General features: G+C 45.6%; 1 protein-coding gene across 5 annotated transcripts in view; it reads right to left on the reverse strand.

The window, feature by feature from the left end:
* The window catches only part of NTN1 (netrin 1), a 210,991-nt gene that overhangs the window by 14,108 nt on the left and 182,593 nt on the right, over positions 1 to 14,290 (reverse strand). For all 5 annotated transcript variants that reach the window (XM_073559670.1, XM_073559666.1, XM_073559665.1 and 2 more), the window contains one exon: positions 6,653 to 6,727. In XM_073559670.1, the coding sequence (XP_073415771.1) occupies positions 6,653 to 6,727 (75 nt within the window). The remainder of the gene's footprint in view (positions 1 to 6,652; positions 6,728 to 14,290) is intronic.

The following is a 14,290-nucleotide window of genomic DNA, read 5'->3' on the forward strand; positions in this document are numbered from 1 at the left end:
CCTCACCCTCATGGATCGTCCTGCACTTTATGTTGCGGAATCCACACAGAAAATAGTCACCGAATATGCCACGTACGCAGTGGCGGATTAAGTGGACTATGGGCCCGGGGCTGTTCATAAAACCTGGGCCCCTGTACCCCCCTTCCCAGGAAAACATTTTCTGTCCACATTTTGTGGCTCTTCTCACAAAAACACTGCATATGCTGATTTTTAGGTATACAAATTGCGGGGTCTGGAAAGGAATAAAATGGCCGCGCTTGGGAGGGGGTACCGCCGGCCTGGCCGGCTACTGGTTAGGGATGTTAATGATTAATCACACAGTCACCTGCCTCCATGCTCTGCCAGGTCTGCCTCTCCCCAGCCTCCCTGGCTGCTCCCGGCTCCAATGCATTATGCGGCTGCCTCCATGCTCTGCCTCTCTCCCCAGCCTCCCTGGCTGCTCCCTCCAATGCATTATGCGGCTGCCTCCATGCTCTGCTTCTCCCCAGCCTCCCTCCAATGCATTATGCGGCTGCCTCCATGCTCTGCTTCTCCCCAGCCTCCCTCCAATGCATTATGCGGCTGCCTCCATGCTCTGCTTCTCCCCAGCCTCCCTCCAATGCATTATGCGGCTGCCTCCATGCTCTGCTTCTCCCCAGCCTCCCTCCAATGCATTATGCGGCTGCCTCCATGCTCTGCCTCTCTCCCCAGCCTCCCTCCAATGCATTATGCGGCTGCCTCCATGCTCTGCCTCTCTCCCCAGTCTCCCTCCAATGCATTATGTGGCTGCCTCCATGCTCTGCCTCTCTCCCCAGCCTCCCTCCAATGTATTATGTGGCTGCCTCCATGCTCTGCCTCTCCCCAGCCTCCCTGGCTGCTCCCTCCAATTTGGAGGCAGCCGCATAAATTGCATAATGCATTGGATTGGAGCGGAGGGAGCAGCCAGGGAGGGAGGCTGGGGAGAGGCAGAGCATCCTCCTCCCAAATGGTGACGCCGACGGTGAGTGTGTCAGTGACCCACCTGCCCTGCGCTAGCTGCTGCCAAAATCTCCTGGGCTGAGCGAGTCCTCCTCACTGTGCACTGCCAGTCGGCGCCGCCGCCTCCACGCTTCTCAGTCCCGGCCGCCCACAGCACACAGAGAGAGGAGGAACTTCTGCTCTGCCTCCTGCCGTGCTGTGCCGCCCCCACACACGTGCCGCCTGGGACTGCCCGCCGCCCCCCTTCCAAGTTCCTACGCCACTGGGCGGCGGCGGGCGGCTGAGCGGCTGACACAGTGACAGATCATATGCGATGCCGACCGACCGATTGGCCCCTGCCCTGGGCCCCCTAAAAACCTTGGGCCCGGGGCGACCGCCCCATCAGCCCCTATTAAGATCCGCCATTGCACGTACGGGCCGTGCAACGTGTGAAAGGTGGCCATACGCATTAGATGAATGTTGACCACACCTGTCGTTTTTAGTGGGACCATGTAATTTGTATGAGGGGTGTCCTAACTCTGCCCTGAAAGCAAATATGGTAGAAAAGAAGGATTGGACTTGTTGGATTTAAACATGCCCGATCCGCTGTTCACAAGGATACATTGTCCCCACGGGAGCATGGCAGTTGCTTACTCGCCTCTTCCCATGAAGAACACATGCACGCTCAGCCGAGCCCAGTGTGAGCAGAGAGGGATTGGAGAAAACGTTTTCTGAGATGTATGCCTACCATAGTCTGCGTTGGGTCTGACTCCCACCTTTTAACCTACGGTTTGCAGTAAATCTCGAAAGCACACCAAGTGAACAAGCTGTAATACCAGTCACAACCGGAGGACAACAATGGCGCTGCTTCTGGGTGTGGAAGGTAACGGTGGGGTAACGGTGACCGAGCAGGGCACGGATTCCAGGCCAATTTTATATGGTGCTATGTATTAACGTCCATCAGATCAATAAAAATTTTGGTCAGAGGATCCATGTTCCTCGTGTTTTGTCACGTACATGGAGACCATTTTCCAGATCTCCACTCTGTTAGTGAGTAGCAGCATATGACTGAGCGCTCATTGGTAACGCTCCTCGCATTTGATTTATGGTCGAACCGTTTTTCAGCCTCTGACTACAGAAGGTGAAATTTTCCATTCAATGACAGCAAGGGAACTTTGTGAGAACTGTAAGGAATTCCTAAAATGAAGATGGGACTGGACTTTTTAACCCTTTCTACAGCCCTGGATGCAGGTATAACATCAGTCAGACATCATGGCATAAAGTCCCCTCTACAGGGACAGGACATGCGGTGGAGGCCGAGCTTTTGCTTCTTTTTGTGGCTTTCCTTTCATCTCTGTTCCCCTTGGATAGGACCCTTTCCTGCGTCCCTCTGCAGCTTGGCAGTACTCGGCCCCCCTGCCACTTCCAGGCCGCGATACTATTTGTAAGCGGAGTGTAGCTGCATGGCCTATCCTTCTAGATACCCCCCTCCGCTCTTCCAGTCTCTCTGGGAAAGTTGGCAGCTCCCGCTTCCCCTCCATACAAAGCCGTGCCCTTCCAAACCACAGAGATCAGACACCAGCGGATTAACCGTCAGTTCAGGAAAAGGAGCCCTCACGCTGAGGTGAAATAGCTGCGGTTTGTAAGTGAGCGGACGTATTAAATGGAGCAGCAGGCGTCCCCTTAGATGCCCATTTGACGATTGTCAAGCACCCCCCGCCGGGTGGCAGAATGCGGCACGTCAGGATTTTTTACTCTCCCCTTTCTGCAGCCGCGCAGGGCGCAGGCGGTTTTTCTTGTCAGTACGTAGTGGCGACGAGCCAAGGCCTTGTACAGAAAAGCTTGTCTTCTCATCGGCACCCGAGGAAGCAGAGTAAGGGCAGAGCACACAGTGGGAGAAACTAAATAGTCGTCTCCGGTGCCCACTGCGCTTTCCAAACCCCTCACTCCGAGCAAAGGGGGCTGCAGCGGATTACAGCTCCATTTTCGTTGCACCATCCTTAGTTTAAAGATCTCTGAGGGATCTCACAAGAGACATACGTTGTCACCACAGCAGATCCCGCAGCGTCGTGAGAATGTGGGCTGTGCCATGCAAAGTGGGGCATTCATTCAATGGCTGCGGTTTTGTCCCCCCCAGTAATGCTCCATTATCCCCATCGGTCACCAATTAGTATGCAAATCCAAAAATGGTCTTGTTTCTGGAAAGCTACTTAAACTTCACGGCCCTCGGTATTAGGCCATACATCTCATTTGTGAGAAGACCACAAGTGCATGGCTTCTCCCAGGTCTTCAGGACTACTGATGGGGGAGAAATGGAAATGTGGGGAACACTGCTCCAGAAGAAATCAAAGGCTATAGACATAATCAGAGCTTTTACTTACCTAAATGTGTGTATTTTGGGTTGAAAATCATTTTTTCTTCAATTAGATTGTATTTTTTTTTTTCATGCACTGCACATTGCTGGCTGCTGAATTTGAGTTACCTGAGAATCTGTCAGTGAGCTTCATCGGAAGGAGAGTCTGTAACTCTTCTATGTCTTTTTCTGAGCTCCTCTCAGCCAATTTATGACCACAGCAAACTTCAGCTGATAATGTATAATTGGTTGGGAAAAGTTGTATTTGTTGGTCTGTGCGTTTTTTTTTCTTTAACCTATATAACTTTCATGTGGTCGTAAATCAGCACAGAGCAGCTCGGGAAAAGTCAGATACAATTCTGTATTAGAATGAGCTCACAAGCCGATTCCTCAGTTAACTCATTCTGCAGCCAGCAATAGGCAAAACAAAGGCTATAGAGAACACATGGATTTTTTAATACATGCGTTTAAAAGGAAATCTAACAGCTGATTAATACTGCCCGAACCATGAGCAGCAGGAATCAGACACCAGCTCTGTAATTTCAGGCAGGAATGTTTTACTCTGAAATGTTGCATTTAATAACCATCTGGGGACTATCCGGTGATTAGATAAGGAATCCAGCCACAGCGTCTTCACCCCGAGTAAGACCAACGACTCTGATCCCATTGATGTCACTTACTGAGCTTCTTGCTGTAGTTTTGACTATAAACCGTTTTATCTGCTTCTGCAGCTCTGCTAGTATTCTCAATGATAAGCGCTTGCTATGAAGACCTCAATAATCATGAGCACCCCCCACTGTTTGGTGGCTTTCTGCCTATGCACAGTGTAGGCAGCATGCTGTAAAGGCCCCGTTACACATAACAATGTTCCAGCGATCCCACCAACGATTCGACATTGGATGGGATCGCTGGGACATCGTCAGACAGCCCCTCCAGCGATCAGGACCTGCGAGCAAGCTGGTTTCCAATGTAAACAGCGGGTATCTAAGAGCGGCGCGGCTCCTAGATACCCGCTGTTTACATTGGAAACCATCGTCCAGCGTCGCCGATTGCTGGTCTCTTGCTGCCACACGCAGCGATGCGCGTTGGCCAGCGGGAGACCAACGATCAAAAAATAATAATAATAATCTTTATTTATATAGCGCCAACATATTCCGCAAGGCTTTACAGTTTAACAGTTTCAAAACACAAGTCATAAGTAACAACGTTAACAATACAATAATTAAAGCAAAATAAGACGAAATGAGATGACCCTGCTCGTGAGAGCTTACAATCTACAATGAGGTGAGGGAGATACAAAGTACAGGGGTGTAAAAAAAAAATAAAAAAAAAAAATGGCCCAGGCCGATTGAGCACGATCAGCGATACCCGGCAGGGGGGCCGGTCGCAGATCCCCGCTACACACAGCGATGTCGCTGGCGAGATCGCTGTGGCGTCACAAAATCAGCGATCTCGCTGGCGATATCACTGTGTGTGACAGGGCCTTAAGTCTCTGGTGTCTGTGGAGTTAGATGGAGCTCATCACTGCGAGGATGGTGATATTATCAAATCTACAGTGGGGAGCCCAGTAAGTGACCCAGCACTAGAATCAGGGTCTCTGAACATATTTTATGCTGATCTCAGATTCTGAAGATTAAAACTGGTGACAGATTCTCTTTAGGGTCAGTGCACATGCTACAGATTCTGCAACTGAAAATGGCTTCCGTTCATCTGAATGTGGTTCTGCCAGGTAAATGGGAAAGTTTCAGAACTTTCTGCAACAAAATCTGCATCAAGTACACACAATGTGCATTGACCTTTAATGTTACTGGGTTTTCACATTTTTATCAGGAAACTTTCAGGATCTGACACTTCCATTTCTGCATCAAACTGCTCTGCCGGGCATGAATGCTGGCTCGTGGCAGTTGCCTCTGAATTCCCGCGCCTGCGCAATAATCCTTTTTGGACTGCTCTTCTTCCAGAGGCTTCAACCCGCACGGCAGATCATGTGCAATGAAGGCCGCAGTGACCACAATTGGGCGATGAAGCAGTGAGGGGCATGTCAATCGTCTAGATGTAGACGGAATTGCTGCCCAAAGTCATAAATCCGCAGGACTTCTCCTATGTCGGTGAACATTACCGAACGGCACAGGATACTACTGATAACGGGCAACCACTATGATTTAGAGACTGTACATAAAGGCATGGTTTTGGTGTAAAAAGAGATGTGACAGGTGGTCCTGTGTACAAAAAAAAATAAACCATTTCCATAGACCGTATGATGGTAATCACATCTCCTCTATTCACGATCCTCTCCTCTTGGCGAGAGTGTAAAGTGGTTGGACAGAGCAACTGTCTCTCGGGAGGACATGTCCTGTCCTGCATCATCCAGATGAGGAATATAGGCATAGTGTAATACTTCATTTAGCCTGTGGTGGCGCTGCAGGGAAATTGAGCCCCTTGTTTATTAGGACAATTTCTACTTCTCAGAAGTGTCCCTAAGTGGAGTCCTTCTCAGACCAATATCAGCCATTAATCATAGCGGAGAGTTCCTGAGAAGACCAACTCTTACTCTGGAGTAGCCATCATGGCTGGACGCCAATCACTGTGTTTCCAACAGCAGAACATCATGTAATCCTCATAGAAATCACATCTATTAACAATGAGGGATTGTCTGCAGCGTTTCAAAGAAAACAGACTTTAGAGTGCCGACGGCTTCTACCCTCCCGTTTCCTCTGGACTCATGGGTCTCTCCTAATATATGTGTGCATAGGGAGAGACCTGTCATTCAAAGGGATCTGGGCGGGGAGATGCAACCAAGGACCTGCTGAGACATTTAGGCCCCGATTTACTAACACTAGCCTTTTCTACACCAGTTTTAATGAAGGTGAGCGCCAGGGCAAGATGTGCCGAATTCTTTAGGAAGCATGAGCTTCTTAAAGGGAACCTGTCACATGAAAAAAAAAGTCTATTAACCTGCAGATATGGGGTTAATATGCAGATTAATAGCCTTCTGAACTGCTTGGTGTTGGCACCTAGACCTCCAGTAACTTTATTCTTCCCTGTAGCGTTTGGGTTTCAGTTATGGGGGTGCACATGCGTGGGCTCAGTCACTGTTCGGTGTATAGAGCACGGCGGCTGTGACCGCACCCCGGCACTGACTGACAGCCGGCCCCACTGCTGAGTCGCTGTCAGTCAGTACTGGGTGTGCTGCACTTGGATGATGAATTCTGCTATCTCTGTGTTCTCCCCATGGGTTACCTTGTATATGTGAAGTAGGATTATAGATCTGAGACTATATATTGGTGATCTACGGATAAAAATGATAACGTTCTGGAAGATGATTGCCGAACGTAGAGCTCTTACAGATTTGGGATTACTCACCATAATCCTTCTTGCAGTACTTTTTCATGTTGATCTTCAGTTTTCCTTTTGATGCTTTGCAGTAGGTGTCGCAGTCTGCGGGGAGAGAGAAATCCCGATCAATACCGAGTGCTAGATGTGAATAGGTCAGTCTCTATAATCTCATAATAACCTTTTCTCCAGTGGTCGGACATCATGGGCCTGTCATAATTGGGGTTAACTTACCCCAGTAGTATTTAGCCAATGTTCCTACAAAGTTCTGTAACAAACTTTATCTCTGGCCGGATAAATGAGGCCGTTCCTATGTCCTAGACCAAGTTTTTGTGAATGGCCTCTTGCCTTGTCGCCTAGCATCCGACGCTTCTCAATTAGCTTGGGTGCCTGATAATGGATGACTGCTCCCACCAGGGCCAACGCCTCTCATTAACCCCGCAGCTCAGAAACAAGCGAAGTTCAGCTCAGCGCACATTATCTGCCTATTATTCTGCTTGAGCAAGATTGATTGGAGGACAAATCACCACAAATAAACCATGTAATTAGATTAGGGCTCATTATTGTTTTCAGATCCCCCACCTTCACGTCTTCTCCTAGCTGGGAGGTTCTAATTTGACTGGAGAAGAGGAGAAAATTAGATATGACCATACTTTAATAGCTGGAATTTTTTTTTTACAGAATCCTCCTGGCTTTCATAATGAAAAATCAAAAAGATGGAAAAAAAATAAATAAAAATTGTGCAAAATATGAAATGACATTTGAGTGCTGTGGCAGCAGGATGTATATAATGTGTCCAGGGGTGGATATATCGCATGAGTACAAGGGCCCGTGAGGTTCAGCTGTACGGCATGCATCTCAAGACACTGCTGTAATTGTTCTATTTTTTCCTCCACCGACTCTGAACATTGGTGAGGTTGCCCCACAGCATCACTTCTTAGTAGATGCATACATGTATATCGTAGTTAATGAATTCCTTTTCTATCAGTGAGCCAAAGTATACTATATGATGATTTTCACTACTTAAAGAGAGAAATGGTATTTACAGGCATTATGTACTGGTGCATAGAGACACATCTCTATATACAGTGGGTACGGAAAGTATTCAGACCCCTTTACATTTTTCACTTTGTTTCACTGCAGCCATTTGGTAAATTCAAATAAGTTCATTTTTTTCTCATTAATGTACACTCTGCACCCCATCTTGACTGAAAAAAACAGAAATGTAGAAATTTTTTGTAAAATTTATTAAAATAGAAAAACTGAAATATCACATGGTGATAAGTATTCAGACCTTTTGCTCAGACACTCATACATAAGTCACATGCTGTCCATTTCCTAGTGATCCTCCTTGAGATGGTTCTACTCCTTCATTGGAGTCCAGCTGTGTTTAATTAAACTGATAGGTCTTGATTTGTAAAGGCACACACCTGTCTATATAAGGGTCCCGTTACACTTAGTGATGCACCAGCGATCCCGACAACGATATGGATCGCTGGTGCATCGCTAAGTGGTCGCTAGTGAGCTGCCACACAGGCAGATCTCACCAGCGACATCGCAGCGGTCGGGGGTCGCTACTTACCTGTCAGACGCGGCGATCCTGACGTCCTCCCGCCCACGTCCACGCGTCGCTCGTCGGCGCCACAGGAAGCGCCCGACGGGAAATGGTCCAGGAAGTTCTCGCACGACCAGCGATGAGCAGCGGGGGAGCCGGTCGGAGGTAAGTATCAGACATAGCGATATCACTTGCAATATCGCTGCTACTTCACAAAATCTGTGACGTTACAGCGATATTGCTAGCGATATTGTTATGTGTAACGGGGGCTTAAGACCTCACAGTGCATGTCAGACCAAATGAGGATCATGAGGTCAAAGGAACGGACCAAGGAGCTCAGAGACAGAATTGTGGCAAGGCACAGATCTGGCCAAGGTTACAAAAGAATTTCTGCTGTACTCAGTGAATACTTTCCATACCCACTGTATCTCTATATCAGGGGTGAAATAACAGTCAGCAGTTTTTTTTCTATTAAATGACTAAAAAAAATAACTGTAAACAATGAGAATATTGTAATTGTTTTACAAATCAGTAAATAAACATATTTGGTATCCTTGTAATTGAAACAACCCTTACAATACAGTGTAAAGTTTATTAAAGGTGATTGGTAACAAAAAACAAAAAAGTTGTGATTTTTTTTCTTTTCTTTATTGATTATTTAACGGCCTTCAGCTCGATTTCGAGCCATGGCAACTTGATGGATAAACGACCAGTGGGAAGATCTTGTGTAAGCCTACAGTAGGTAGGTCCAACAGGGTTTTCACCATTATCTTGATAGTATCAAGTCATTAGGTTGCTGGTTTTCCTCTTCACCTTGTTCCTTCTATTCTGCTGACCATGATGTCCTTCTCTAGTGATTGCTCTCTTCATAAGATGCGTCCAAAGTAGGCAAGTCGTAGCTTGGTGATTCTCGCTTCAAGTAGCATGTCTTGATTTGTTCCAAAATTGACTTGTTTGTTCTTCTTGCCATCCATGGAATTGATAACATCCTTCTCCAGAACAACATTTCGGAAGCGTCAATTCTTCTTCTGTCTTGTTTCTTTATCATATAGGTTTTACATCCGTATGTTGCTACAGAAAATACCAGACTATGTACGAGCCATGTCTTCATCACCAGTGAAATGTTCCTTGATTTGAAGACCTTGTCCAGTGACTTCATTGTTGATTTGCCCATAGTTATTATCATATTGACTTCCCGTGTCGTCTCTTCATCTTCAATATGCAGTGGATTAAGTAGAAGAGAGACGGTAAGAGCTGCAGGCAATCAGAAGCAGAGCTTGTAGACATCTCAAGCCCTACCATGATGGTAAATCATCTTCTCATTTCTGACTGCAGTAGTGACAAAATGCAGGAGTAAGGTGTTTCAAGTTGGGAGGTCTGGGTGCTTGATAAGAATCTGGACTCCCAGAATTATCATAAAAATCTATGAAGAATTTTTTTTCTTCATGTACCAGCATTTAAATTGTACACAAAGCTCCTTTTTCTTCTTTTTCTCCCCTCATCAGATCTTTGTAGTGTGCAAACATGGTGCTCTGTATTGTGATGATAAACTCTCATTTTGGCAATCAAACAATGGTGGGAGATGGAAGCAATTAACAGAACGACGTGTCTTTAAGTCAAGGCCAAAAAGATTGAAAAAAAGAAAACAAAAATGAGGCAAAACACTCTTGGCCCGGTATTTGCAATACAGAGGGAAAATATGTGTAACATTTCAATGTAGTGGCTATTTTTATACCCCATAATTCAACTTGTTGATGTATGAGATGAAACCAGGAAATTTATGGGCTGAAATAATAGAAAGTGTTGTCAGGAAAGTAAAACTAATCGATGGATTATTGTCTTTTAGTTTTTTATTGTATGATGACTAATGAAAAGAGGAAAAAAATAGGATTTGTTCTTGGACAAAAACCTATTGTAAAAATTTTGCTAATTGAATCTGTAGCCGTTTTTATTAATTCTGATGCCCCATGAGAGTCGGGAATCTTAAGTGTCTGTTAGAAAGAGTTATCGTGGTCAGATGTATCACTCTCGGCAATTCTCATTCCACAACATGGTCCAGTAAAGGTCTTCAGTAGAGTTGAGCGAAACAGGTCGGTCAGATTCAAAAGTCGCTGACTTTCACCAAAGTTGGGTTTCGCCGAGCGAAACCCGACCATAGCTGGAGGTCGGCCATGCGGTCGGCGACCCGAGCGCCAAAGTCAGATTTCACAGAATGCTTGCACGTGACTTTTTTTTTTTTTCAGCCAATGAGCAAGGACGTACACTATGGGCAACGAGATGACATGTGCAGCGTCCGAGGAGAGAAAGAGAGTTTTCGTGCACTTTAAAAAAGCGGTCCGACATGTAGGTGTGTTTACTGTCCTCCACTCCCTGCAGACTTTGCTTTCCCATTGACTTGCATTGGGTTTCGTGTTTCAGTTGGACCCCGACTTTTCCCTATAGTCGGCCGATTTTGTTCGACTCGACTTTTGAGAAAGTCGGGTTTCATGAAACCCAACTCGACCCTAAAAAAGGCAAAGTCGCTCATCTTTAGTCTTCAGACGATAATGGTTTTGGTATCAAGTTGATACCTCGACACTTCAGTAGATCCAATTTTCAAAATCCTCTTTAGTGTTGGGTTTTTGTGCTTTTAATATCCTTTGACTTTACAAGAAAAACACACTTGGTGGAGAATAATCAGATGCATGAAAAATGAATAAGAAAATATTCACTCCTCTGAATTCCTTAAAACCTTGAGATGAAGGAACCATAACCAAAGCATCAGTGGCCAAACCAACCGGATGACCATAACCAAGCTTTATCTTTCTTTAGAGGTGCCCATCTAGTGAAAACACAATTATGCCGAGAAAATACATGTTGTCACACTCTGGTCGGGAGAGCCGTCGGCCGGTCCTAGCATTGTGTTGCGATCCTCATCTGAGTTAAATGGCCGGCTTACTCCGCCCTTATGCCGATGCAGCCACACACGTATGCTGCAGTCATTAAATCTGGCCATACGTGTTGACTGACAGGTCACAGTTGAAAATGAATATCTTTAAGGGAATATTCTTACATCTAAAGATCGTTCGTGGACTTAAAATCTGAAAATATTAATCACAGCTGACTTCAGAGGATGATGGTCAGGGATCGGTTGGCTAAAAGTGGTCATTTGTTCTAACGTTTCCACCCGAAGAACCATTTTGGTTGATATTGTTAATTTCTATGCAGCTGTGACACTCAGGTCGGGAGAGCCACCGGCCAGTCTGAGCAATGCGTTGCGATCCTCATCCAAGTTATATGGCTATCTCACTCTTCATTCATTCAATGGTTCTTCGGCTACCCAGCTACTTTCACCCCATGCGTATGGGGACAGTTAGTTGAAAAATATCAACATGATATGGAAAAAAAAAAGCCTAAAGATCCAAAAGAAGACAACAACAAGATCAGCTTGGTCACCATGACTGTCACATGTAGCAAACATTAAAAAAATTATTCTAAATCCACTTGATCCAGGGAACTACGGTAGTCTGATTGCCGAATGTGAAGTTGAGATGGAATTTTTCCCCTAATATGGGGCAATCTTCCTCGTCGGGTTTTTGCCTTAGTTTGAATCAGCCTGTTAGGGTATGGGTGGAACTCTATGGACTTATGCATACCTTTAACCTTAAAAACTATGAAACTAGACCCAATTTTTGAGGTTAACCTATAGTTGTCTCCATGTGTTTTGACCTGTTGGATTTCCATCCTATATGAAAACTAATTGAAGAATTACGAGATGCTGGACAAGGTACTAGGAAAAAAAAGTAAGGAAAATCTGCCGACTCTGATTGATACATGCCCTCAACAATGGCTCGAAGAAAATAATGAGACTTTTCACCATTCAAATAAGTAACCCATTGTTAATTTTAGTGAAGGACACCCTCCTGCCTCTGAACAAAGCATCCTTATAGAAGGACAGGGCTGTGTCCTCCACCTCCGGTGGTCTCTTTCACCTACTGCCTAAACCCCCCTAAGACCTCTGATTCTTCCTATTGTTAGGAATGGTCCATTGTTCATTTGTGCCATTCAGGGTCAGATTATGTCAGACAGGAAGAATCAATGAATCCTTTGGCTCGTTTTGTATAGGGGTTGTGTATGGACAGAGTGGATGTATAGAATTAACACTATTTACTCATAAAATTTAGAGGCAAGGTCCATAGTGTCACAAGTCGGTGGCTTGCTTTTGGGATAGTGAAGCACCTTGAGGATCATTAGAGGCAAGCAAATGACGAGGAGTTGTCGAATAGTTTAGGATCTGTACGAAACAGAGTTTGGAAAAGCATTTCATCAAACACAAAACTAGTAATCGCCATAGAGAGAGTGCAGACCAATGTTTTATCTTGCTCAGAACGAAGATTAGATTTCTGGGTGAAGCCGAAAGAAGGATGGGTCATCTGATGTCGAATTTCAGCACACTGGATTGTTGAGTCTTCTGCCTTTGTCATAATTCATATAAACATGAATCGCTGATCGAGAAGAATTGCAGAAAAAAGTGTGATGCTTAGTAGTCACGGGAGAGCATGCTCGATCGAGTCGCGTGGTCCTTGGGTCCCCGTAAAAAACTCATTTGAAGCATTTGAGCCCTGTGTCGCACTTAAGTGGGGTAGCTAGGGTCCTCCGGAAAAATGCTAGGGTTTCCCATTCACTTTCATTATGCTCAGTACTCACGTCTAGCCCATACGAGTATCCGACGAGCTCGATTCGAATACAAGGCACTCGAGCATTTCTGTGCTCGATCATAACTAATCCTTAGCATTCTACTTGTGTCGCCCAGTAATGACCAAGTACCGTAGTGACTGAGCGGCAGCCTTGCACAAACTCACGACTGCAGGTGACATCGATCCCCAGAGCAGCGGAGCCCTAAGCGAAAGCACACGGAGCTTTATTCTGTACGCATTCTCAGGCACTTACACAGAGCTCCGGCTCTGCACCGACCAAGTAATTGAATGTAATGAAATGCAAGCGGAGAAAGAATTACTAATACTCAATGGAATCCAACAAGCTCTGCCAAGAAAACAGCTCTTCGCGAACCCAACACTGCACTCCGTCCTGGATGGGGAGGCAGCCTGCGGCACGGATGGGACGTTATCTGCCTCCATCAAAAACTGAGGAGCCCACGACAAACTGGGGGAAGAGGCAACTCAGACAGTCGATGTTAACATGGAGAACAGGCTGATGTTTAAAAGGGTTGTCCACCTTTGGAGGATCATTTTTACTTAAATGCATGTATTTAGTAAAAATGATTTTTAGACCTATTAGGTTTCATGAAAAATGTTACTATGTTTGGATTTTATAGGTCTTTTGTTTCCCGCCACATTCAACTTTGATGTGGTCTGTGGTCATAAATCGGAGGAGCTCAGAAAAGGTAGATAAGATTTACGCCCTCCCCGTCAGACCGTCACAGTGAGCTCACTGATGGCTTCTTAGATAACTCATTCTGCAGTCAGCAATAGGCAGAAGATATAAAAGGCAAACGGTGCAAAATATTTAATGAAATCCAATTTCAAAAATGATTTTTAGCTCAAAATACATTGTTAAATAAACAAGTTGTCAAGAAAGGTGGACAACCCCTTTAAGTTAAACACATGGATTCTGTCTAGCAGAGCCCACTGTGAGCAACATTTCAGTGTCTTGGCAGGCCTTAAAGGGATTGCTCGTGATTTACAAAAATGTGGCTGTTTTCTTCCAAAAAATAGCGCCATGCCTGTCTGTGGGTGGAATTGCAGCACATTCACATTAATGGAGCAGAGCTACAATACAGCACGTCATTGATTCCAGGTGTCATTACACAGGGAGGACAACGTGTGACACACAATACGTCACCTGACACCGATAGTGTAGAATTAGGGTGACACGGCCCTGACTGCTCATTCTGTGACGGTATTGACAGGTGATCTGTTGTTGACAGTGTCGCGGATTAATGGCGGTACGTTTAGATAGTTAGGCACATTCCCCGATCAAACAAGCGCCTCAGGCGGCATCATCCTCCACATGCAGGCGTCACTCCAGATTGTCTCCTTAATCCTCTGAGATGTTTCATGGGTTAATAAGAAACCTTTTCTCCAGGAGAGGAGTCACTGCCTCCATACTGTCGC

This window comes from Dendrobates tinctorius, unplaced genomic scaffold (genome assembly GCF_039654945.1).
Source record: "Dendrobates tinctorius isolate UK_male_01 unplaced genomic scaffold, ASM3965494v1 ptg000014l, whole genome shotgun sequence".
Taxonomy (NCBI): domain Eukaryota; kingdom Metazoa; phylum Chordata; class Amphibia; order Anura; family Dendrobatidae; genus Dendrobates; species Dendrobates tinctorius.